This window comes from Arachis ipaensis, chromosome B09 (genome assembly GCF_000816755.2).
Source record: "Arachis ipaensis cultivar K30076 chromosome B09, Araip1.1, whole genome shotgun sequence".
In the NCBI taxonomy this organism is placed as follows: domain Eukaryota; kingdom Viridiplantae; phylum Streptophyta; class Magnoliopsida; order Fabales; family Fabaceae; genus Arachis; species Arachis ipaensis.
In genome coordinates, this window is record NC_029793.2 from 115,642,830 (window position 1) to 115,670,636 (window position 27,807).

The following is a 27,807-nucleotide window of genomic DNA, read 5'->3' on the forward strand; positions in this document are numbered from 1 at the left end:
CTCACCAAGTGGGCCCCGGAAGTGGATTTCTACACTAACTATTCTAGCTTACTCAATTTCTGTAACCCTAGGTCACTAGTTTACTATAAAAACTACTTTTAGTGATTCATCTTGTACCTCATGACACTTTACACGTTTTATATTGTATCTTCTACGGCATGAGTCTCTAAACCCCATTGTTGGGGGTGAGGAGCTCTGCTGTTCTTCATGAATTAATGCAATTACTACTATTTTCCATTCTATTATGCTTGCTTCTATTCTAAGATATTCATTCGCACTTCAACCTGATGAATGTGATGATCCGTGACAATCATCATCATTCTCACCTATGAACGCGCGCCTGACAACCACCTCCGTTCTACATGCAATCAAGCTTGAATGTCTATCTCTTGGGTTTCTAATCTAAGATTAGAACCTTCGTGGTATAGGCTAGAATTATTGGCGGCTATTCCTGAGATCCGGAAAGTCTAAACCTTGTCTGTGGTATTCCGAGTAGGATCTGGGAAGGGATGACTGTGACGAGCTTCAAACTCGCGAGTGTTGGGCGTGTGACAGACGCAAAAGGATCAATGGATCTTATTCCAACATGATCGAGAACCGACAGATGATTAGCCGTACGGTGACAGCGCATTTGGAACATTTTCACTGATAGGACGGGAAGTAGCCATTGACAACGGTGATGCCCAACATAAAGCTTGCCATGGAAGGAGCCTTGCGTGCATGAAGAAGAAGACAGTAGGAAAGCAAAGATTCAGAAGACAAAGCATCTCCAAAACCTCAACCTATTCTTCATTACTGCATAACAAGTATTTATTTCATGTTCTTTTACTTTTTACAATTAAATCTGAGAATTATTGATATCCTGACTAAGAGTTACAAGATAACCATAGCTTGCTTCAACCGACAATCTCCGTGGGATCGACCCTTACTCACGTAAGGTATTACTTGGACGACCCAGTGCACTTGCTGGTTAGTTGTGCGGAATTGCAAAAGTGTGATTGTGATTTCGTGCACCAGACACCATGATGAATAGCTGTTCCGATGCATCCGCAACCTGTGACATCACCAGGATAGTCGGATTAGAGGGAGAGGATCCAGAATTCTCAAGAATACCCGCAGAAAACCTTCCTCTACCACGACCTCGACCACGACCACTAGGCTGATCTGCAACACCTTTACCTGTCGTCATGTCTGCAAAAGAGCATACTAATTAAAAATGTGCTAAAATGGTCTCCTATTTGATTTTTTTTAATTTACTGCCATTTTCACTCTTAAAACATATTTAAAATTAATGTGACTTATCTTTAGGATTTTTAATCAAAACCAAACAAAAAGAATAAATCAACAATAAATCAATCTTTTAAATTATAATAACTAGTTTAGAACAAATCAACAATAATCAAAATATGTTTTAATTAGAATCGAAATAAATCAAAACCAAATAAGAAACAGAAATTAGAACATGCTCTAATTAAAATTGAAAATAACAAGTTCAGTACCCTAAGTTTAAGATTTTAGAAAACCTTAAGTTCAAAACAAGTTCAGTACCTTAAGTTCAAAACTAAATAAGGAACACAAATCAGAATATGTTCTAATTAATATTGACACTAAACAAGTTCAGTATCCTAAGTTCAGAATTTTAGAAAACCTTAAGTTCAAAACAAGTTCAGTACCCTAAGTTCAGAACTAAATAATCAACAATAATCAGAAATCTCAAAACAGCAAATAAACCTTATAAATTATATCAACAAATCAGAATTTTAGAAAATCCTAAGTTCAGAAGCATTACCTGAAGAAGAGCACCAGAGCTGAGAAGTAGAAGTGACATAAACAGTGGTAGAAGCAACGGCATTGGTGGCGGCAGCAGCAGCGGTAGCAGCTCATTTAGAATCCGACAGCTACAACAGAGACGACAAAAACGATGAGGAGTGGCTCTCGGAGAGGAAGGGGCTGTCGGGGAGATGAGAGAAGTAGAGAGAATGGGAGGTGAGAGGGTTAGAGAAAGAGAGAGAGAGAGAGAGAGAGAGAGAGAGAGAAATTCAAATGAGGGGGAAGAGGGTTCGCGCTTCAAATTTACGGCATAGTTATCGTCGGATTTACTGTCTGAAAAATCCGACAATAAATTCGATACTAACTTACGCACCTATTTTTTTTTGTTTTTCTCCAATTATTACCGGTGAATTTATCGTTGAAAATGTAAAACCGCCGGTAATAATTTGACTTTGATGAATTTGACGCCTTCACTGCCGGTAAATCCACTGGTAAATCTGTCGCTACTCTTTGCGATGATACTCAATATTTTTCTTGTAGTACATTCCTTATCAGCAATAAACTAAGTGCAATAGCTTATACACTAGTCTTACTAACGATAGCAAACATACACGATGTTTTTCACATTTCAACATTCAAGAAGTACCATGGAGAGCAAAAAAGTCAGTACATGCCTTTACCTTTGCATGATACTTTGTCAGGACCAATCATGGAACCTTATAAAGTAGTTTTGTTAATCATACAAGCATCAAGGATGGTAGAGCTTAGGCAGCTTCGAAGTCAATAGGATCCTAGAGACGAGGCCAAAAACACATGGGAAGCAGCTAAGCAGTTACAACGAGCCAATCCTGAGTTCAACCTTGAAGACAAGGTTGAGGTTAAAATGGGGAGTAATGTAGCAAACATGGTTAGTGGAGAATATATAAATGCTAACTATGCAAAGAGTGATGAGCAAAATCACGTAGGAAAGACAATTGATAGGAAAGGAAAGTTAGTTATGGGTGGAAGCCACGTGGCAATTGATCCGCAAAATAAGAGATCAAGAAGGAGTGAGAGAATGTGGAATACTGATAGGGCGTTAGAGGATTATGTTTGGTAGGAATCTGTGGCATTGTCTCTATGCCTCTTTAATCCCTTTCTGAATTATGCCTTTATATGTCTGTTTTGTCGATTTTTAGCAAATCGATGGTGGTTCGATATCTAGTGGTCTGTGAGTGAAACCTACTCCTCTGTGCGAGTACCAGTTTTCTAAAAGTGCATCAAAGCATCTTCGATTAGACAAGTATTGAAAATAAAAACTAAAGAAAGTTTGTAAATTGATAAATGAAACATAGAAATTAAAGTTTTAAAAACGTAAATGTGCAAAAACTGAAAAGGTTTGCATTAAAATTAGAAAGGAACGATAAAATGCCTTTGATTGGATCAAAGGACTTCGACATAGGAATTTGAAATGTAGAAGAATAAATTGATCAATGGGAATAGAGAACACTTAAAAAATAAATTTACTTGAAATGTTAAGTGTACAGAAAAGTAAATTGAAAGAAAGAAGAAGATGGAAGGAACCCTATAGAAAATATAACTCGATTGCAGACTCAGGAATTCACTGGGATGTGAGTGTGCTTGAGTGTTTTATTCTGAGTAAATGTTCCAACCCTTATTCCCTAACACTTCCTAGTATATATAGGCTATCTTACATAACTGACAATTAATTTACAATTAATTACAATTAACTGCAAGATTACAATTTTGAAATGCCATCCCTCTTGGTAACCGTTCCCGCCGCGTGATTGTAGACATTTCCCATGATTTTCTCGTGTGATAGAAGCCACTAACTCTTCCACTTCCGTAACTATTCAACTAGCTCATCGAATACTTTACTCGATTTCTCAAATCGAATCTCTCACTCGATTAAATTTATTTAATTAATAAATCAATCGAAATCCAAATCAGCGCCAATCACTTCCAATCTCATGCTCACACGTACATCCTCTCGAGAAGCTATATTTGACTCGTTCGGAATCGATTCATTCTCATCGAAAATATTTTTTGATCAACAAATTGCCTCCTTAGATTAATGTGTTTGCCTTTGATAACATTATCGAAGAATAAAGCACTTAATCGAAAAAATGTCAGTTTCCAAATCAGCAATAATTGTCATTTAAACTCCCCATTACTACTGACCCACTCGACAGGTCTCCCGAAACTTGCGCTTTCTCTCTCTACCACTTCATCTTCTTCGTGAAGTCACCTCTATTCGCATTCCTTCCACAGTAACGGCTACAGTGATACTTTAAATTCATCACTTTCTCCTTTGTTTGAATCTCTCGAACCTCATCATTCTCTGAATTTTCTCTACACCAAGAATTTCTTCACAAAATCCTCAACCTTCATTCTCCTTTCCTCTCTTTGGCAATGGCTGGTTCTTCAAATCAGGCTGCCACCCAAGATAAGGGTAAAGGCGGCCCCATAATAGCACCGCCGCCTCCACCGGCCCTTCGCATTCTCAATCAAGTCAATGATGAAGTCATTGACGATCCCCATTTGCAAAATAATGATACCAGAATCCTAATCCCCTTCACAATCGGTGCCGATACACACTACTTTCTTGGACCGATTGAATTTCTTGAGAGGACAAATAAAAAACTTTCTTTCTTTCCAAGTGCTGAAAGGGAAGATTTACTGATAAACCAAGCTTTTAACATCTCTCATTTTATCAACCAAAAGTCCTTCAGGAACAATCCAAAGATTAATCCTCAGGGATACAATTTTACAGCTTGTTATCGACGTCTTGAACCTACCAAAAATGCTGACTGGAGAGCTTTAGGAATTCATGAACTACTAAGGCTCTCTCATTTCTCACTTACTACATACCCTTGGATGATTGGGGATGTGACTTGTTTCTGGAACAAAACAACCAACAACTTTCACCTTCCTTGTGGAATGATCGGAATGTCTCTCCTCGACGTAGCTGCTATTACAAGGCTTCCAATAAATTCTCTAGACTGTACTCCTGACATGCAACCCAAGCGTCAGTACAATATTGTTTTAACCAACTCTTATAGTGACTTTATTGCCCACAACATGGGTGCAGAATGTACAAAAATCACTGAAAATGAACATGTAGCCTTCTTATTTTATTGGTTAAATGCAATCTTGTTCTGCTCTCAAAGCATACAAATGTCGAAACTCTACCTTCCTTTGGCTACTTTCCTTCACGAAGAAAAAGTTCTCAATTTGGCAAAGCTTCTTCTAGGGCATATTTTTTAAGAGCTTGGTCAATTTATTTGTAACCTTCGAGACAATAAGATAATCAGTGCAGGGGGCCCTCTATGGCTTCTTCAATTATGGCTCAATGCCATTTTTGAAAATTTCATGACAAAACCTGAAGGTGGTAGTACTGACAAGCAATACATTGAAGGTTTTCGATTGTCTGATTTCAAACCCAATTTTCTGGACACCCAATCAGATGAAGATAGATTCTGGACTGTTTTTTCTCTTTTCCATTCCTGCAAAGATTTTGACAATGACCAACTCAATTTTACTCCTTTTCTGCGTCGCAATCATGGTCCTGCCTGGCTGGATCGTTTACTCTTTCCTGATACTAATGAAGAGAGTGAACTTGCAAATCGGAGCTGGACAAACTTACTGGCTATTCAAGTAATTCCGATAGGGCTACCTTTAAACAAAAAAGAAAGGTTCAAAATAACTCTATACGCCCCTCATTTAACAGCTAGACAACTGGGGTTTTCTCAAGCCATTCCAACACCACAGCCTCGAAATGATAATCCATTCTGCCACATTGCTTTAACAACTCAGGAAGATTTCAATACTTGTCTCCTGAAAAATCAACAACACAGCGATCGTTTCAATTTCTTGATCTATAAACGCAGTTCCTTCATCACCAAATCCTGTTTCGAATGGTGGGCTGCTTACTATTCAAGGTACACTCGTACTTTAGAAGAAATTCAACAAACTGCCATTCAAACCGTCCCTATTGCTGAGAGCTCTCCAAAAAGAACTCAAAAAAGGAAAGCCGAACCTGCTCGACCACCACCACACAAAAGTAGAAGAACTCCTACCAGAACTTCTCGAAAGGTAACTTTTTTTTTAGCTTTTCCTTTTAACTTGGAAGGCACTACAAATTGTATCTTCTTATCTATACTCAACTCTGAGTCTCTTATCAGTTAGTGCTGCTATCATCAAGTGAGAGTTCTGATGAAAGTGAATCAACTAACAAGGATACTCCTGCTGCCTCCCCCCAATCGGAAGATACCACCGATTTGGATCTTGGTCCTCAACCAATTCGGCAACAAAGACTTGCTCTGGTAACATTTGGCATTTCTATATGTGTCTTTATTTAAATTGGAATAAATTTTAACTCACACTCATGTACATTCCATACTAGTCTTCCACTGCTGCTCATTCGGTTACATCTCCTGTGGTACCTGATCAGCCAATTCTGCAACAGCATCATGACCAGGGGCATTCTTCATCCCATGATTTGATTCAGGCTACCGAATCCACTCAACCACTTGATGTTGCTTTCCCACCTTTTCATGTAACATCGGCAATTGATTTGACAAAAAATCCTCCACAGCATTCTCCAACCCAGACTCTCATACTTGAATCAACTTCACCAAACAACCATGCTGCACTTTCTATGGCGAACCAAGAGGCTCTAGATTCTGACTCTCCCTCTCGGAATGTTGAGACAACAAATTCCGATTCGTCTCGGTCCAGGGTCTTAGAAACCCCTCCAAAGCTGCCTAGTCCTCCTCACCAAGTTAGTTTTCAGACTCCTCCTGGACCAAGACCTGAAACATCAAATGCTTCCACCATTCCTACAAGTGCTACTTTAGCTGATCTGATTTCTGTCTTAAGCCGGGTTATCGAAGAAAATACGGTACTTGTACCAATGCCTACGCTCTCAAGACCTACCACATCAAGGTCTTTATTTGAATTAAATGCTAATACTCGAGAGCAGCTTCGATCACTTATCAAGCTCTTGGATCATTCACCTACCACATGGGTTAGTGACACAATTCTTAATCAACTCCTAGCTGATCTTTTGAATTCTTCCTTAGAGCTTCCAGCTAACACACTAAATTCTGCCTCAATTCAAGAATTCAAATAACTTCTCAATGAGAGCGTAGCATCTCAATTTCAACTCTAAGAAACTGAAGCTAAATAAAATCAATATCAAAACCAATATAGACAGTTATTTGACAACCGCTCAACCAATTCAAGCTTCTCGTGAAGAATTCAATCTGAGAATCTCCCATGCTATTTCTGTCTAAGCTTTTCATGACCAGGAAGAAGCAAAACTTGAAGCAAAATTGGCTCAAATCAATGAAAAGCTTGCCAAAGTGTGACAGAACCGGGCTACTATAGCCAGACCCTTGGCAGCTGCCCAACAGGAACATCAACACCTTATTCAAGAACTTTTTTCCATTGAGACCAAGCCGGAAGAATATGAAAAATAACTCGAAAAAGTCCAATTTGACAAATTCAAACAAATCGAGGCACTTTCAATTCTGGAAAATAAAAGGGCAAAGCTGCGCTCAGACTTAGTAAAGCTAGTGGCACCTTGAATTTATTTTCATTTCAAAGTTTACTTTATTTTGTAATTATTTCTATCTTTTCTGAACTTCATACATGTTAAACTTCTATGTTTGCCAACAATAGAAATGTTTCAAGTATTTTCCATTAATCGAGTTAATCACTTTCCCTGATTCGATATCTTTAATCTGATAGGCATTTCCAGAATATGTCCCTGTTACTTGAAAGGGACTTTCCTAACTATGGGACCATTTACCCAGAAACCTCGATTTCTTTTCCATCGGTAAAATGACTTTTAAAACTAACTCGCCTATCCTGAAAGACTTTTCTTTAATTCGACGATTATAACTTCGAGCAACACTCTCTTTTTGTCGAATCACATTATCGAGCGCTAGGATTCGCTCTGAATCTAATTCATTTAACTCATCAAACATTGCATTCCAATAATCATCGACTGGCAAATCATTCTGTTTTGATACTCTTAAAGTATTCAAATTAATTTCTAATGGTAACACGGCATCATGGCCATACACCAATTTATAAGGTGAAGTCCCTATCGAACCCCTTGGCAAATTTCGATAGGTCCATAATACTTGACTCAAAGTTTCATGCCATGTTCGAGACTTATTTCCGATATGCTTTTTAATCAAGCTTATCAAGATCTTATTTGCTGCCTCCACTTGCCCATTAGCCTGTGCATAATAAGGAGTTGAAGTGACCACATTAATACTTCTTGAAGTCGCAAAATTTTTAATTTGCTGGCCAGTAAACATAGTTCCTTGGTCAGTACTTAATGTCTGAGAAATTCCAAATCGATGGATAATATGTTCCTCGACAAAGTCTATTATTTCACTTTGACTAACTTCTATTAGGGGAACTGCTTCAACCCATTTCGTGAAATAATTAATAGCTACTAAAATAAACTTGTGTTGTTTTGACGAAAGAGGGTGAATCAACCCAATCAAATCCAAACCCAACCTCTAAATGGCCATGGCTTTATTATCAAATGCAATTCAGCCGCTGGAATCTGTTGTATCAAACCATGTTTCTGACACTCTTGACACGCATTTGTATAATCAATACAATCTTTTATTATAGACGACCAATATACATGATTACGATATAACACCCATCTCATCTTCTTCCCTACCTGATGGGCATCACATATTCCATTATGAACTTCACCCAAGGTGATGTTCTGATAATCTCAACTTAAACATCTCAATAAACTTCCATCCACCCCTTTTTTATACAATTCATCAGCCATTAAGACAAAATTTATTGCTTGTAATTTTACCTTTCTGTCGACTGCAATACTGGGATTTTTTAAATAATGAGCAATAGGCTTTCTCCAATCAGAATCTTCCCATTCATCTATACACAAAACTTCTCTTTCATTTGTTGGTACTAAAATTTGGTGGATACTAGATAATTTCCTAATGTTTTCTGGACCAATTCGATACCTCGAAGTAATTTGGGCTAACTCATTAGCAATTTCATTATGAATTCTAGGGATATGCACCAAAAAAACTTTTCGAAAAGATGTTAACAATTCCCAAGCAGTTACTAAATATTTTTGTAACGTTTCATTATTACACTTGAACTCTTTTGATAACTATTTTAAAACTAACTGCGAATCCCCTAAAATTTGAACCTCTAAAGCTCCTTTGCCAATTAAAATTTCAAGACCTAGAATCAGAGCCTCATATTCGGCCACATTATTAGAACAAGGATACTTTAATTCAAACAAGAATTCCGATGGAATACCTTCTGGCGAAATAACAAGAATTCTAACTCCTGCACCATCTTTGTGCTTTGATCCATCAAAATATAATTTCCAATAATTGACTTCCACATCGATTATATTTGCCCCCTGGTCATGCAGATCTTTCGAATTATCTACAAAAAAATCTGCAATGACTTGTCCTTTAACAGCCTTTGCTGGGACATACTGTAAATCGAATTCTATCAATGCCAGCATCCATTTCCCCAAATGTCCCCTTAACATAGGGAAACTCAACATATATTTAATAAGATCAATTTGTGCTATAACTTTTACTGATTTAGCCACCATATAACACTTTAATTTCATACAAGCATGATATAGGGACAAACACAATTTTTCGATTGGGGAATACCTTGTTTCGATATCAGTTAAAACTCGGCTAAGGTAATAAACTGCCCGTTCATGCCCGTCTTCATCATCTTGGGCTAACATACACCCTATAGTATTTGAAGATGCTGCAATATATGATTTTAAAGGTTCAGATGGACGAACATTTGCCATGATTAGGGCTTTAGACAAATAAGTCTTAATAGAATCGAACGCCAACTGATGTTCCATTGTCCATTCGAATTGCAAATCATTTTTCAGTTTTACTAAAGGTGCGAACACTCTAGTTTGATCTGAGAGATTCGAAATGAACCTTCGAAGATGATTTACCTTTCCAAAAAAGATTGTACTTCTCTCTTCGATTTAGGTGCAGACAATGCCAATATCGCATCTACTTTATTCTTGTCGATAGCAATCCCTTTTTTATGAACCACAAAACCCAAAAAATTTCCAGCCGATACACCAAAAGCACATTTCAAAGGATTCATTTTTAACCCTTTCTTTCTCATAATAAGGAATGCTCTCCTTAAATGATCAACGTGTTGATTTGCCGAAATCGATTTGACCATCACATCATCGATATATACTTCCATAAATTTTTCATTGAACTCATGAAAAATAGCATTCATGGCTCGTTGATATGTTGCTCCAGCATTCTTCAAACCAAAAGGCATAACTACCCATTCATAAGTACCTAATGCCCCAGAACAACGAAAGGCAGTCTTGGCCACATATTCTTCTGCAATGAAAATCTGGTTATATCCAGAATAACCATCCATGAAACTAAGAATTTCATTCCTTGCTGCAGAATCGATTAACATATCTGCGATAGGCATAAAATACTCATCTTTTGGAGTAGCATTATTCAAATCTCGAAAATCAATGCATACTCTTAATTTCCTATTCTTCTTCATTACTGGGACAATATTCGACACCCACTCAACATAACGTGCAGTTCGAATAAATTTCGCTTTAATCAAGCGTTCTATTTCTTCTTTAATTTTTACGTTAATTTCAGGAGCAAAACGTCTTGGAGTTTGTTTCACAGGTCGAGCATTGAGTTTTAATGCTAATCGATGTTCTACTAATGAATGATCGAGACCAGGCATCTTATGATAATTCCAAGCAAAACAATCTTTGAACTCAAGCAAAAGATTGAAGAGTTTAGTTCGAAAAGGATCAACAAGATCTTTACAAATATATGTAATTCGAACATCATGAGCAGTCCCCAGATTAATTTCTTCTAAGGGATCTTGAGATTCAAACCCTTTATAAAAATTATCCTCTTTGATTGAATATTTTTTGAATCCCAAAGGTTCTAAATCATATATGCAATCAAAAGTGAAATCAATAGAATCATCAGAAATAGAAGAAACTTGATCTTTGATTAAATCATCATTACTTTTATTTTCTACACAATGAGCCTCTGCTATTAAATCGGCAGTCTGGCTCGCATCATTAGTTTCATTACAAGAAATAGGAAAATCATAACTAAATTCGACTGGAAGTGTCGAATCAAACACATTACAATTAGTAAGTCTACTAACCCTATCTGACTCAACTTCATCAGAAGAATCATCTTTATTTTCTAAAAATTGAAAATTATTTAAATAATTATGTAATATTACCAGGTAGTCGGAAACCTCCTCAACCTAGTCCATTGAACAGTCTTCAAGGTCTTCAAGAAAGACAGTCCCAACTAGTCGGCTCGAAACCCAAGTCTGGGTAACGTAACTTCACCGAAAGGCCTTATGAAGTTAAATAGCACCCTTCCCAATTATAAAGATTCAGAGATCGATCAACATTTAAGGGCTTTAATTTACGATTATATATCCTAAAATCGACATGCATTTGTTCGACATATAGACTCGAATCTGCTTTGACAATTTCAGGTTTACCCTCTGATGAGCCGAATTCACACCCCATTATAAATTTTGTGAATCCGTTCTTTTGGCAAGCGCACCAAAATTATCGTCAAGTAATAACCCACAGTGGAGTGGGATCATATCCACAGAGATTAACGGATTAAAGCAAACAATAGTTAATTAATTATCCTAGTTAGACGAATCATATTGGAGAGTGATATTCAAACAGGAAATGTAAATTGCATGAATGTAAAGGAAAGCAATAAAGTGCAAGAAAGTAATGGCAAGGAAAGTAAAGTACAAGAAAGTAAAGTCCTAGAAATGTAAAGTGCAGAAAATGTAAATAACCATAAAGTAAATAAAAGAAAGAAAGATAAAATAAGCATTGGGATCAAGAGATATTGCATTCTTCAGATTAATTGATTTCATCTCATCTTCAATCATGCTACTCATTGACCTCTTGGCAATCATGATTGATTGAGCCCCAATCCCTTGGTGACTCAATCTCTCAAATCTTGATCAATAGCCAATTCCTTGGTCTAATTGCTCATGAGAAGAGATGAAGCTTGTTCCCTGATTATACCACACACTTTCCTAGATTCAAGTAGAGGGAGGATTATATGTCACCATATCTAAACACCAAAACCCAAATCCTATTCAAGTGTGAGAAAAAATTTCAAGCATGGTTTTATGTTTCCTCTTCCAAGGTTCCCATAAAACCCAATTACGTTCAATCTCTTTTCCAAGATAATTGAATACTATCATGAAGAACGAAATTCTTTCTAGTAAATCAAAGAGAGATGAAGAGAAGAAGAAGAATAAAAACAATTAATCCATTGAAAAATAATAGAGCTCTCTTTCCTAATGGAAAGAGTTAGTAATTCATAACTAAATTATTTACAAAGTAAGAAAGAAAAGAGAAGAAATTGACGGTGAATAGAGAGGGTCCAAAGACTTCCCCCCAATCCAGCCATACCTAATTCTATGAAACTAAGGCCTTTAAATAGGCTCTCTTAAATTACAAACTTAAATGAAATTAAAAGCAAATTACAATGAAATGAAAATAAACTATTCTAAATGCTTCTTGTGGCCTTGATTGGTTGACAATTATAGCTTGAATGAGAGTTGGAATGGGCTTGATTGAAGGTTGGAGGCTATAGGGAGAAGTTGGCGTGTGGTTTCAAGTGCCACTCGCACTTGATTTTTCACTTTGGATTATGACCCACTTTGAACGCTGAATAGATGGAGTTGTTTGGGCTCAAATTTAATTTCCACTATAAAGTATTATATATTGTTAGAAATCCCTGGATGTTATCTTTCCAACGTCTTTGGAATCAACTCATTTGGATCTCTGTAGCTCAAGTTATGCCCATTTGAAGGTGGATAGGTCAGTCTGTCAAGTAGCCCAGCGTGCCACGACCACTCTCTGGCGTGCCACGCCCATATGTTATGAAACTGGCGTGCCACGCCCATTATGATACACAAAATCTTCCTCTCTGGCCATTAGAACTGGCGTGCCATGCCCAGAACCTGGCGTGCCACGCCCATTATGAAAAAATAGCTGTGCCATGCCTTCGATATCAAGTGGCACGCCCAGCTTTTGTAATGCTGAAATAATAGCATTTTTCACCTCCATTTTTAACGTCTAATCTAGAGTGTTATATATTGTTGGAAAGCTCTTGATGTCAGCTTTCCAATGCCACCAAAATCAGATCATTTGGACCTCTACAACTCAAGTTATGTTCCTTTGAAGATGAAGAGGTCAGGCTGGTAACTTTACAGTGACGTGTTTTTCTCCTTGTGATTTTGGGGTCAATATCTTCCTTAATTCTAGTGTACATCATAAAGTGTTATATATGGTTGGAAAGATCTGAATGTCTACTTTCTAATGGCACTAAAATCACCTCATTTAAAGTTGTGTATCACAAGATATCTTCATTTGAATGAGAGGAGGTCAGGCTGGCATATGCCCCGGCGTGCCACGCCCACTTCTTGGCGTGCCATGCTCATAGTGGGGCTCAAAATCACTCCTCTGGAACTTAAACCTGGCGTGCCATGCCCAAAACACCAAGTGGCACGCCCTCTTTGAGATCTTGGCTTCACAAACTTGGCGTGCCACGCCCATAGCACCAAGTGGCACGCCCATGTTGGTCTTCATTCTTTCAAGCTTGGCGTGCCACGCCTAGAACCCAAGTGGCATGCCCAAGTCACCATTAAGGTTGGCGTGCCACTCCTTCGACATCAAGTGGCACGCCCATGTTGAACTCTTCAATCTCCCTTGCTGGAATGTTGGCCTGGCGTGCCACGCCCAGAGTACTAAGTGGCACGCCCATTGATGAGAATAGGCTTCAAAGGCTTGGCGTGCCATGCCCAGAGCTCCAAGTGGCACACCAGCTTTCTTTGCTTCTTTTGTGCTTCTTTTTTGCTTCTTTTTCCACCATTTTCTACAAAGTTAAACAATTCAAAGAAATCAAAACAATATACATCTTAAGCACAAAAATACTCAATAATTAAGCATAATTAATGGAAATTAAAGGTGAAAAAGCATAGAAAAAAGGTACATGATGCGCAGTCATCACCCTCCTTAGTCCACAGAAGCACGCTCTGATGCACAGTAGAAGGTACAGCTCCTACACCATGGATCCAATCTCTTCCTAGCAAGGCATTGTAACTAGCCTTTGATGGCACTACCACAAACATAGAATGTCTTTCCGATGACCCCACTTTTACAGTCAAAGTGACTAGCCCTTTCGCTGGCGTAGAAGTCCCACTAAAATAGTCACAGCAATGTTTGTAGGGACCAGATCATCAGGATGCTTTCCTACTTTTCCCAACATCCTCTCAGGCAGAAGACAAATCGCTGCCCCACCATCAATCAATACCTTATTTATTTTAAACCCATTCAGAATGGCGATAATATGAAGGGGGCGCAGATGAGACATTTGTCTTTCAGTAGGCCGAGGAAAATACCCTGGCTCATCTTCAATGCGAATGAAGGAGAAAGCCCCCTCATCTTCCTGATCATAGTCCTCATCTGGATTACTCTCACAATCCCCAAGATATTCAGTTGGAATGATCGAGATCGTCCCTATCATGTCTTCATCTCCTTCATCAAAATACTCCTCATCGACATCAACATCCTTATGTTTGTCGACTCCAGAGGACTGAGCCACTGCTTTGCCTTTTTCCATCTTTGCAGGTGATGAAATTTCCTTGGGATAAGTCTCTCCATCAGAAGAAAAGACAATTCGAGAATGCACAGAAGGCGTTGCCCCCTTGCTTACCTCTTTTCCTGTCTCTGTTTGAATTTTCTTACTCTGATTGAAACTTCTTCTTCCACCTCTTCCTCTTGGATAACCCCTGGCTCATCCTCGATAGAAGGCATATTGATTTCGAGAAGGTGCTCAATGCCCCCATTGAGGATTGCGCCGATACAGATGGTCACACCTTTAGAATTCCTGACAATTCCTAATCCACTGAACACCTATAGCTTGGGATCGGCTTAAAGGTGCAGTTACATCATGCTGGGGGATCTTTGAACTAGAGCCCTCCATGCGTCGAATTGGCTGTCTCTGACATGCTTGTTCCTCTCTATGAGCCAATTCTTTTTCATAATTTCTTTTTCAAAGATTGCTGCCGCTTCAGCATCAAAGACAGCGTTGCACCAAGGAAATAGAGATACGTCCCGGTCTTTGATCTTTTGCTGGACCAAGAAATCCAACAAGCCGTCTCTCGTTATGGGGGTATACAAATCTCACTTGTGACTTGAAATCATCAAGAACCACATCAAAATCATAGGACATGCCAACCATGTTCACCTCTAGGCAAGGCTTGACATAGCTGGCATCAACTTCGAAGGGATCAACATCAACCTTCATCTCCTTCTTGCCATAATCAAATTTCAACCGTCCTTCCATGATTGCTTCTTGAATCAAGTCCCTGAAACGAACACAACTGTTAGTCGAATGACTTGTTGCTTGATGAAATTTATAATAAGGCTTTCCTTTTAAATCTTTCACAGAAAGCAAAGTTCTACCCTCAGACAAAACTAATTGTTTATCTTTAAGCAACACATCGAAAATCTGATAAGATTTTGAAATATCAAAACTATATTTCTTTCCACTTTTCAGTTTTGAATCATTCGACTTTTCATTGCTAGGAAGTTTCTTCAATAAAGAACAAACATATGGAGGACCTTTCTTAAGTTCAGCCAAATCGACTTCTGTTTCGAAATCGAATTCCTCCTTTGAGGATTCCATAGTTACATAAGCAACCTTTTCTTTTCGAGTAAAAGGTTTACTCTTTGACCTCTGCTCATTTCTATACTTTTCTTTTTCTTTTCTCATGAGTTCGATCTATCGAACCTTTTCAGCCAAATGAGCCAGATCAGGAATATGCACATTAAGCAGTTTCCTGCGCATATAGAATCCTAACCCCATAGTTGCTATTTTCACTATCTCACTTTCGGGTAATGTTACATAGCATCTACTTCTAGCGTTTTTGAAACGTATTAACTAATCATCAATGGTCTCACCATCTTCACGTTTCAAAGCTACTAGATCAGTAACTGCTACATTCATCTTCCCTCGATAAAACTGAGCGTGAAAAGCAGTTTCTAACTGATTCCATGTTGTGATCGAATTTGGTCAAAGATTCGAAAACCAAGTAAACGCATTCTTCGTCAATGACGAAGGAAAAAACTTTATTTTTGAATTTTCATCATTTGCTAAGTTTCCAATCTCGACCAAATAACGAGCAATATATTCAGTAGTTGATTCTCCGACTTCACCAGCAAATTTTGTGACTATCTTTGGATTTTTCACTCCTCTTGGCACTTCAGCCATTTGAACCACTTGAGGAAAAGCGGATACAAAATGTGGTTGATTCATAAAACCACATTCAGCCCAACCCGATTTAACACTTCTTCCACAATTCTAGTGACTTGACAACGTTCACCGCCATGTAGTCTGGCTAAAAGGTCATCAGCATTCTGTCCTCGGGGAACCATGTAAGGATTTTCTCGATTCAAAACATTATTTTCATTTTGCAAAACATTTTCTACTCCTTCATTATTTCCCCTGGCATTATGCCTCTCACCTTCATCATAGTCAACAATTCGAGCAATCCTCTCGACTTGTCTAGCAAGATGCTCAAATCTCGATTCATGATTAGCCAGCATGGGTTCAGAATTGTAGTCATTTGCTGAGTCAATAAATTGACCAAGTCATGGTGACTTTCCTCCACTTATTGTTGGATATACTGCCATTGAATTTGAAGCATTCGAAGTGGAGCCCACATTATAATCACGAGAATATTCGGAATATTGTTGTGGGTTTTGAATATTATTCACTCCATTTGCATTCCCAAAGCGGACAAGCGGAACAAAACCACCCACCGGTGGGGTATAACCAGGAGGAAGACCATAAGGGGGCCAACCAGCGGTTAATGGAGGTTGATATGGTAGCACAGGGCCACGTGGACGAATATTACGTCCAACATTTCAAGTTTGAATAGTCGTAACGACTATACTTTCAGTTCCAATTGCACCTTCCAAACGTGAAGATACGTCGGCTTGTTGCATGGATATTGGTATGCTATCATTGGTGGATGAACCACCATTCACATTTGATAATTCATCATCCATGTGAATGATCTTCCCACTTCGTAATTGCATACACTAAGAATCACTGGAAAAATATTTATTTGACACTTCGCTTTAAAAAATGTCCCACCGGGCGTGCCAATTTGTTTTGTCGATTTTTAGCAAATCGATGGTGGTTCGATATCTAGTGGTATGGGAGCGAAACCTACTCCTCTGTGCGAGTACCAGTTTTCTAAAAGTGTATCAAAGCGTCTTCGATTAAACAAGTATTAAAAATAAAAACTAAAGAAAGTTTGTAAATTGATAAACGAAACATAGAAATTAAAGTTTTCAAAAAGTAAATGTGCAAAAAGTGAAAAGGTTTGCATTGAAATTAAAAGGGAATGATAAAATTCCTTTGATTGGATCAAAGGACTTCGGCATAGGAATTTGAAATGCAGAAGAATAAATTGAACAACGGGAATAGAGAACACTTACAAAATAAATTTACTTGAAATGTTAAGTGTACAGAAAAGTGAATTGAAAGAAAGAAGAAGATGGAAGGAACCCTACAAAAAAGATAACTCGATTGCAGACTCAGGAATTCACTGGGATGTGAGTGTGCTTGAGTGTTTTTTTCTGAGTAAAAGTTCCAACCCTTATTCCCTAACACTTCCTAGTATTTATAGGCTATCTTACATAACTGACAATTAATTTACAATTAATTACAATTAACTGCAAGATTACAATTTTGAAATGTCATCCCTCTTGGTAACGGTTCCCGCCGCGTGATTGTAGATTTTTCCATGATTTCCTCGTGTGATAGAAGCCACTAACTCTTCCACTTCCATAACTATTCGACTAGCTCATCGAATACTTTACTCGATTTCTCAAATCGAATCTCTCACTTGATTAAATTTATTTAATTAATAAATCAATTGAAATCCAAATCAACGCCAATCACTTCCAATCCATGCTCACACGTACATCCTCTCGAGAAGCTATATCTGACTCGTTCCAAATCGATTCATTCTCATCGAAAATATTTTTCGATCAACAATGTCTTCTTCCGTTCTTCTTCTGCTAAATTCCACCTTCTCTAAATTCTTCTTTTATTTTTATTCAAGTGTTCCTTCCACGCATGTAGTTCCTCAACATGCTACTACTACTGCTAAACACTCAACCAATTTTGATTTTTTTTCACTATTCTATTTATTTTCTCTTTCCTTAGACTATATTTTTCATATTTGTTTGGAAAACACTTCTCCTATTTTCACTGTTCAATTGAATAAAATACCACTCAATAGTTTCATCTTTTCATTTTACCCATGCAAAGATTAGGACTCTGCCTATGTCCTAAAAAAATAGTTGGGTATTTAAGAAGAATCGTCTTTTTTATTAGTCAGGAAGAAGAATATTAATGAGCCTAGTTATTGGGTCTTAATAAAACCCACGAAAGAACCTAAAAGTATTCCGACAAAATTATTGTAAGAAAAAGAAAAAGTGTTATTCAGTTCTAGCTCTCCCCTTACGTTTTCTTCTAGACATAGTTATAAAAATCGGATCGATCAGGATAATCTGACCGAAAAACTAGTGAACCGACCTCAAGACTAATCCGGATTGAGCATAGAAGGCTGAAAGTGAACCAAGCTGAGTCGAGTTAGACCAAGCTCAAGCTTGGCTCACGAAAATTAATTTTGGCTCATGGCTCGACTCATTAACAATTAAGCCTATTTCGTAAGCTCAAACTCGGCTCAGCGAGAGCTCACGAGCTGTCTCAAATAATACGAACATATTCTATAATTTTAAATCAATAAATTATAACTTATATATATTAAAAAAAATTAAAAAAGATAAATTTTATATATTGTCTATCTATCAATTATAAATTTTTTATTTGTCCTATATTAAAATTATATATAAAAATAACTATAAAATTTTAAATAATTAAGAACATTAATATATATATATATGTTAAATTATTAATATGCATATCCTAAATGCATTTAATATTATATATATTCAAGCCAGCTCACGAGCTAATGAGCTGAGTTTATCCAAGTTCAATCTCAGCTCATTTAATTTATGAGCTTAATTCCAGGTTTAAGTTCGACTCACCAGTTCACGAGTTCGAGCTAGCTCATGAGCGAGTTTGACTCATTTCCGGGCCCAGCATAGCACCAACGAAGAATAAAAACTGATGTTCTGAAAATTGAACCGGACTGGCCGGTTCAACCGGGTTAACCGGAAACCGGTCACTTAGTCGATTCGGTCCACCTGCAAAACCGTCCTGTAAAAAACCGATAAAAAATCGGTCGAATCGGTGATTAACCGGCGAACCGGACAAACCGGCCGGGTTCTCCCCCCCAATCACTAAATGGCGTCGTTTGATGCTGAAAAAAATATAATTAATAAAACATATAAACCATGTACATCCTCTCGAGAAGCTATATCTGACTCGTTCCAAATCGATTCATTCTCATCGAAAATATTTTTCGATCAACAATGTCTTCTTCCGTTCTTCTTCTGCTAAATTCCACCTTCTCTAAATTCTTCTTTTATTTTTATTCAAGTGTTCCTTCCACGCATGTAGTTCCTCAACATGCTACTACTACTGCTAAACACTCAACCAATTTTGATTTTTTTTCACTATTCTATTTATTTTCTCTTTCCTTAGACTATATTTTTCATATTTGTTTGGAAAACACTTCTCCTATTTTCACTGTTCAATTGAATAAAATACCACTCAATAGTTTCATCTTTTCATTTTACCCATGCAAAGATTAGGACTCTGCCTATGTCCTAAAAAAATAGTTGGGTATTTAAGAAGAATCGTCTTTTTTATTAGTCAGGAAGAAGAATATTAATGAGCCTAGTTATTGGGTCTTAATAAAACCCACGAAAGAACCTAAAAGTATTCCGACAAAATTATTGTAAGAAAAAGAAAAAGTGTTATTCAGTTCTAGCTCTCCCCTTACGTTTTCTTCTAGACATAGTTATAAAAATCGGATCGATCAGGATAATCTGACCGAAAAACTAGTGAACCGACCTCAAGACTAATCCGGATTGAGCATAGAAGGCTGAAAGTGAACCAAGCTGAGTCGAGTTAGACCAAGCTCAAGCTTGGCTCACGAAAATTAATTTTGGCTCATGGCTCGACTCATTAACAATTAAGCCTATTTCGTAAGCTCAAACTCGGCTCAGCGAGAGCTCACGAGCTGTCTCAAATAATAGAAACATATTCTATAATTTTAAATCAATAAATTATAACTTATATATATTAAAAAAAATTAAAAAAGATAAATTTTATATATTGTCTATCTATCAATTATAAATTTTTTATTTGTCCTATATTAAAATTATATATAAAAATAACTATAAAATTTTAAATAATTAAGAACATTAATATATATATATATGTTAAATTATTAATATGCATATCCTAAATGCATTTAATATTATATATATTCAAGCCAGCTCACGAGCTAATGAGCTGAGTTTATCCAAGTTCAATCTCAGCTCATTTAATTTATGAGCTTAATTCCAGGTTTAAGTTCGACTCACCAGTTCACGAGTTCGAGCTAGCTCATGAGCGAGTTTGACTCATTTCCGGGCCCAGCATAGCACCAACGAAGAATAAAAACTGATGTTCTGAAAATTGAACCGGACTGGCCGGTTCAACCGGGTTAACCGGAAACCGGTCACTTAGTCGATTCGGTCCACCTGCAAAACCGTCCTGTAAAAAACCGATAAAAAGAATCGGTAATCGGTGATTAACCGGCGAACCGGACAAACCGGCCGGGTTCTCCCCCCCAATCACTAAATGGCGTCGTTTGATGCTGAATAATTAATAATCCCCCCTTCTCTCTCTCACACCTACCCAGCCTCTCGCTCTTTCTTTCGCTCGCACAGAAGAAACCCTAGCAGTCTCTCTCTCCCAAACAACCAGCAGCAGCCAACAGCCAGCGCCGCCGTCACCGACGAACTCTTCTCCTCAGCCAGCGTCAAGCCCTGCCGTTGCGATCCTCTTCTCGGAGCTGCTGTTAGTGTCGCCGCCTCTGTCCTTGTCGTCGTCAGCCACCCTAAAATCGTGTCTCTATCCTCATCGTCGATCCCCTCGATGCCTGAGCTCACTTTTATTTGGTTTTCTGATTTCTGATTCTGAGTCTATTAATTTCTGCTTATTTTAAGTTACTGAATTTCTGAGTTTGTAAGCCTCAATCCATACACTGCTTTAGTTTTATTTTTGGGAGTTTAATTGTTGTTTTTTTGGATTTAATTATGTTGACTGTTGCATGTTGTTTTTTCTGGGTTAATTGTTGGTTTTTGATTGCTGTCTTCTGGATTTAATTCCTGTTGATTGCTGTCTTCTTCTTTTTAGTTTTTTTCATTTTGTTAATTATATGAATTAATCAGTTTTTGTAATTCTGTTTCTGTAAGTTTCAAATTATGCTTTTGTTCTATTTTTAATTTGTTACTGCAGTTTGATTTCATACTTCATAGTCAGTTTGTTTGTAAATTCAGTAGTTAGCACTGTGATTCTGTTTGTAAATTCAATAGTTAGTGGTTATTACTAATTTGTTGGTTAGTTTTGATTATTATATTACAAATCCTAAGTTGCTTTTATTTGAGTTGCTACTGTGATTATGAGTTTTGGATAGTTTCGATTATTAGTGGTTATTATTGTGATTCTGAGTTGCTTTTTTATCTGATTTTTTTTTTTGTTTTCTGAGTTGCTATTTTCTTGAAGCACTTAATTATGATTATGATTTTTTATGATCAGTGTCTTTGTATAGTTGAAAACTTGTTTGTCAATGTTGTTTGATTTGATGGTAGAACATTATGTAAATTTAGATGTGTTTTGATCTATTTAGTTATAAATTTTGATATTTTAGTTATAAACTTTGATGTTTAAAGTTATATATGAATTTTTATTGATAAATTATAGCCAATTTATTATGTAAAATTAAAAAAAAAAAAAAAAAAAAACCCTAATCTTCAAAGAAGCCCTCTCCAATCTACTCTTAAGTCTTGATTCACTCACACTCATGGCAGGTCAGGGTCTCTGGGAAAGAAAGAAAATGGGTGTGGTTCCCAACTCAAGCCAGAAACCTCTGTTCTGCGTAAAATGGCCATGGCACCAAGCTTCAAACACCAACACCTGCAACTTCGACGGTCCATGGCTCTTCACCTCTCTCCGAAACCTCGGTTCCCTCGCTCTCAATTTCGCCGCCACTGTCACGTCGTCACAACAAACGAAGGTGAAAATGGCCACCGGTGAAATGGCGTTGGATCAGGCGGAGGCGGAGCATAGGGCGTTCGCGGCGGCTCTGGCCAGCGGGAAGGAGGCGACGGTGCTCGAGTTCTATTCTCCAAGGTGCAGGCTCTGCAGCTCAATGCTCAAATTCGTCTCCGAAGTTGAGTCCAGGAACTCTCAATGGCTCAACGTTGTTATGGCAGATGCTGAGAATGAAAAATGGCTGCCGGAGGTAATTTCTTTTTTCTGCGCAATTTTCTAGTTGATTATTGATGATGAAATAGGATAGGAGCGTGATGCTGTTGCATAACTAAGTTAATCAATGCTTGGATTTTTAGTTTATTGCTTATGGTAATAGATGAAACTAGGTTGATTCATCTGAAGCAAGTTAAACGTACTGAGTTTATTTCTTTATTTATTCTTCACCTGGTTCTGTATGATCCATGTAGCAGACTCCTACTAGAGGGGTAAGTTTTGTTGTTGTTGTATTCTTCAACTGGTTTTGGATGATTTTAAAAGGTTCAGTTTGTTGTGATATATTTAATAACTTTGGAAAGAGGAGTGTTGGAATGAATGATATTATTTAAGGTAGGTAAAGAGGTGAGTGAATTCATAATGTGTTGCTCATTGGCTCTGGATCATTTCTTAGGTCAAGTAACCAATTTGAAGGTGAAAGTCCTTTGTGATGTTTGATTGATTTTACCTTGATTCAGCATTGGAAAGTTCCAGCAGTTTGGAGACTTCTCAACTAGCTGATTGATGATTACTCTATAGCCTGGCTGATTGAAGTTATTTTCATGGCCATTGTTTTAAAGGAATAAATCAGAATGAACTTGAAAATCTGTAGTTTCTTGTTCTAAGTAGGTCCATATGTCCACCTTTAACTTTGTTGTCTAGACAACCTCTGGGTATATACTTCGGGTTGATTTAGCCTTTGGAAATCCCCACGAGGGATCCAACTTGATCTTTGTGTAGGTTTCTTATCTCTTGCACAAATGGCAGCAAAATTTTCCAATCTTACTTATCCCTTGGGAATTCTTTATGACGAGAGTATATGATGTTATAGTGTCAGATATCCTGGTGTACTGCATGAAGAGGAAAAGATGAGTGAGGAGCAAAAGAGGGAACTGGCTTTGTAGCTATACTCCTGCTAAGCTGTGCTGGCAGGGACAGTGCAAGGTGGGAAGATTTCACTGAGAAAAGAAGAGGGGGAGGGTCGAGGTTAAATTGCACAGTATATGCAAGGGTGTGACTAGGATATTCAGAAAATTAGTTACTGATAAATTGGGATATTTGGCATGGACCATAACCATGCAGGCCATGGTGTATTGTGGTAGCATGAAAATATTATCATCTATAATAAGCACAAACAAACACCCAACAAATTATCAATAATTTATTTTTATTTGTTTTGCATCATCCTAGTAGGTAATCTTTAGCTCAATGGTTGGTAGAGTATTTTCCATTGTATGCCAAAATTACCCAAGGGAACTCCGTCTATGTTACACTTGCGGTACATAGCCGGTCCTAAACCCGGATAAAGGAGGAGGGTTGTGTTAGGTCTTCGGCAACCAACATAAAAATATAGCCGAACCCTCATGACATGAATCAAAGACATTATTGCACTAAAGCTAGGTCGTTATCCGGAAGCAACGCGCTGTACGGCTCGAGTATGGTGTCAAAGCAAGAGCCGTTGCATCGGTGCCCGGATGTAGTGTTAAATGAGCAAGGGTTCTCGCGTTTTCGTGAACGGACGAGGGTAAATAAGCTAGTTCATAAAGTAAAAGGTAAAGGTCGAAGCGAGAGAAGGTTGAGATTTGGGACATGGAACATAGGCACTCTAACAGGAAAGTCCATGGAGGTGGTGGACACTATGACAAGGAGGAAGATTAACATTATGTGCCTACAAGAAACGAAATGGGTTGGTGCAAAGGCTAGGGAGTTGGATACTTCTGGTTTCAAACTTTGGTATACAGGAAAGGTGAAGAATAGGAATGAGGTTGGAATAATTGTGGATAAGCAGTGGAAGAAGGACGTAGTGGATGTCAAGAAGGTGGGAGATCGAATCATCTCTATCAAACTTGTGGTGGAGGGAGGTGTTTTCCATGTGATTAGCGCCTATGCACCGCAAGTGGGTTCGGACGAACAACACAAGATAAGGTTTTGGGAGGATCTAGAGAGTTTGGTTCAAGGCATACCTTTGGGAGATAAAATTTTCTTAGGAGGAGATTTAAATGACCATGTTGGGAGAGAAGTGACTGGATATGGGAGTATCCACGGAGGCCATGGTTTCGGGGTGATCAATGCCGATGGTGAAACTATTTTGGATTTTTCCTTGATCTTTGATCTTCTCATCGCAAATACATATTTTAAAAAGAGAGACGAACATCTTATAACCTATAAGAGTGGCATGACAAGCTCTCAAATCGACTTCTTCTTGTTGAGGAGAGTCGACCGGAAATTTTGCATTAACTGTAAAATTATCCCGGGAGAGAGTTTGACAACACAACATAGGGTGCTCGTCATGAATTTTCGCGTTGAGCAAAAGCTGAGGAAAAGACATCATACGAAGAACCCAAGGACAATGTGGTGGCGGATGAAAGGTGAGGAACAAAGAAGCTTCCTAAGACGGATAGGAGAAGAGGCAAAGTGGGATGGGAATGGAAGCGCGGAAGAGATGTGGAGGGAGATGGCAGAAGTTATTAGAAGAACAGCAAAAGAAAGTTTTGGTGAATCTAAAGGAATAGGACCAAGAGACAAGGAGTCCTGGTGGTGGAATGCGAGTATACAAGAAAAGATAAAGATAAAAAGGGAATGCTTTAAAGAGTGGTCTTTATGCCGCAATGCAGATAATTGGGAAAAATATAAAGCGGCTAAGAAAGAGACAAAAGTGGCTGTAAGTGAAGCAAGAACAAGAGCATATAAGGGTCTCTACTAGTCTTTGGGCACGAAAGAAGGAGAAAAAGGTATATATAGAATCGCAAAGAGCCAGGAAAGAAGAACGAGAGATTTGGATCAAGTTAAGTGCATAAAGGATAAGGATGGAGATGTATTGGCTCAAGAGGAGAAAATTAATGAAAGGTGGAAGAGCTACTTCTACGAGTTATTTAATGAGGGACAGAAGACTCTTCTGAGCCTTGGTCGATTATGTACAAGGGAAGAAGATCAAAACTTTGACTACTATCGAAGGATTCGAGACTTCGAGGTAAAAGAGGCTCTAAAGCAGATGAAAAATGGCAAGACAGTAGGATCTGATAATATCCCGATTGAGGTTTGGAAGAGTCTTGGAGAAAAAGGCATCAACTGGTTAACCATGCTTTTTAATGAGATTTTAAGGTCAAAGAAGATGCCTGATGAGTGGAGAAAAAGCACCTTGGTACCTATCTACAAGAATAAAGGGGATATACTTAGTTGCAGAAACTATAGAGGAATTAAGCTTATGAGTCATACTATGAAGTTATAGGAAAGGGTGATAGAACGGAGGTTGAGAAAAGATACACAAGTAATAGAGAACCAATTTGGATTTATGCCAGGCAGATCTACTACTGAAGCGATATACCTATTAAGAAGGATGATGGAGAGGTATCGTAGTAATAAAAGGGATCTACATATAGTGTTTATTGATTTGGAAAAAGCGTATGATAGGGTACCAAGGGAGGTCTTATGGAAGGTTTTAGAAAAGAGGAGAGTAAGGATCGCATATATTCGGGCAATTAAAGACATGTATGATGTGACCACAACTAGTGTGAAGACTCAAGGTGGTGTGACAGAGGAATTCTATCGCACCGCTATAAGACTGTCTATGCTGTATGGTACGGAGTGTTGGGCGGCTAAAGGAGAGCATGAACATAAGCTGAGTGTGGCAGAGATGAAGATGTTGAGATGGATGAGTGGTCATACGCGATTGGATAAAATAAGGAATGAAGATATAAGGTAGAGAGTTGGAGTAGCACCCATTGTGGAAAAGATGGTTGAATCGCATCTCAGGTGGTTTGGACATGTGAGAAGAAGACCGATAAAACATCCAGTCAGGAGGGTGGATGAGATGGAAGATGGACAAAGGGCGAAAGGCAGAGGAAGACCTAAGAAGACCATCCATGAGGTGGTCAAACGAGATCTACATGTAAACGGTCTCTCTGTAGACATGATACATGACAGAGCACAATGGCGTCGTTTGATTCATGTAGCCAACCCCACTTAGTGGGATAAGGCTTTGTTGTTGTTGTTGTTGTATGCCAAAATTACCCAAGGGGCAAGATGTTTTAGATGCACTCTACATGCTGGTTATACCATGGGAAAAATGTGATTATTATACTGATATAGTGGATGGCACCCAATTGAGCATTTAGTGCAGGTCTACTGCCATTGCACAACTTTAGAAGTTAGAAAATCAAAGTGCAATGTAAAGGAATAGCTTCTTAAAGGCCGACCTTTAAATTTATTTTCACGAATTACTAATTTTGTTTTGGGTTCATCCTTGTTTTCGTTAGTGGTTTCTTATATTTGCAAAGATAATGATAGTTAACAAATTTCTTAATGCCATTATTTGTGTGATTAATTTCATGAGGAGAAAACATTCTGTTCATTATGGGTTCCTTGTAGACTTATATTTAAATCTTGCTATTGCAGCTGCTTAATTATGATGTTACGTATGTTCCTTGCTTTGTGCTTCTTGACAAGCAAGGAAGAGCTCTAGCGAAAACAGGTGTTCCACACAGTCGTTTACATGTTATAGCTGGCGTCTCCCATCTTCTCAAAATGAAGCGTCCTCAACAAAATAGTACATGATGCGAAGAGTCTCTATTATCATTTATATGAAACTAACATTATACAACATTGGCCAGAGATAATTGAGACGGGATTACGGTTTCAGGTGAGATTTTATCCCGTTTGTAAGTTTAATCATAGTAAGTAATGTATAACACAAGCCCATCATGTAGTTATCCTTCTTAAATTTATTTAGTTAGTTAAAATTCGATTACCTTTTTATATTAACTATTCATCTTGCCTTGTTCCTCTATTTTCTTCCTTTCCAAAGCTCTAGATTGATATCGTGTATCATGTTGAGGATAATATCAGCCAGTGAGAGTTAGTGGAAGTTAGAATTTGTTATGTAGTTGGGCTGAGCTGCCACCTTTTCTGTCATGATTTCTGTTACTAGATGAGTGAGTTTGTTATGTAGTTGGGCTGAGCTTCTCTCTTTTCTCTGATTTTCTTGGCTCTGCACAATTCAGAGCAGCTCCTGATACCTCTCATACCAAACACATTGACCATTCGAAGTGTGTATTAGACATCGCCACAAAAAGATGTCGAGTTTTCCTGTTCTCAATGGCCATCTTTTTATCTCGCATGATTGCTGCAAATTCCTTTGAATCCGTATTAATTCAGTTTATGCGAAGGTTAGATAGGACCAAATAAGGACAGGAAAATATTCATGGTGCCTTATTCTAACAGCATTCTACATTCGTGATCTTAGAGCATGCACAACGGTAATAAAATTGAAGCCCGTGTCTGACAAAAAGTAAGGATTTAGCATTGGAGGAGCTCACATTATTCGACGACCCTATTTAAAAGGACTTAAGCTTCTTCAAAAATAGCCAACAAAATTTAAACATGTTTTAATAATAAAATAAAAAACACATTTTATATATATATGAAGTAA

General features: G+C 37.9%; 2 protein-coding genes across 2 annotated transcripts; one reads left to right on the forward strand and one right to left on the reverse strand.

The window, feature by feature from the left end:
• Positions 7,566 to 9,673, reverse strand: LOC107615844. Its single transcript, XM_016317864.1, has 3 exons — positions 9,468 to 9,673; positions 9,097 to 9,329; positions 7,566 to 8,206 (listed from the first exon to the last, which is right to left on the reverse strand). The coding sequence occupies exons 1-3, from the start codon at positions 9,671 to 9,673 to the stop codon at positions 7,566 to 7,568; spliced, it is 1,080 nt and encodes a 359-aa protein (XP_016173350.1).
• LOC107619682 (thiol:disulfide interchange protein TxlA homolog) lies at positions 21,878 to 27,336 on the forward strand. The gene is made up of 2 exons (XM_016321978.2): positions 21,878 to 22,377; positions 26,775 to 27,336. Exons 1-2 carry the CDS (start codon positions 21,937 to 21,939, stop codon positions 26,931 to 26,933), a joined length of 600 nt encoding a protein of 199 aa, XP_016177464.1. The 5' UTR covers positions 21,878 to 21,936; the 3' UTR covers positions 26,934 to 27,336.

Coding starts and splice junctions, on each gene's coding strand:
- LOC107615844 (XM_016317864.1), bottom strand. CDS start 9,673: ATGGAACATCAGTTGGCGTTCGATTCTATTAAGACTTATTTGTCTAAA. Junction 9,330..9,467: donor TTAACTGATATCGAAACAAG/GTATTCCCCAAT, acceptor CCCTATGTTAAG/GGGACATTTGGGGAAATGGA. Junction 8,207..9,096: donor TCTTGTTATTTCGCCAGAAG/GTATTCCATCGG, acceptor GGGTTGAAGCAG/TTCCCCTAATAGAAGTTAGT.
- LOC107619682 (XM_016321978.2), top strand. CDS start 21,937: ATGGCAGGTCAGGGTCTCTGGGAAAGAAAGAAAATGGGTGTGGTTCCC. Junction 22,378..26,774: donor ATGAAAAATGGCTGCCGGAG/GTAATTTCTTTT, acceptor TTGCTATTGCAG/CTGCTTAATTATGATGTTAC.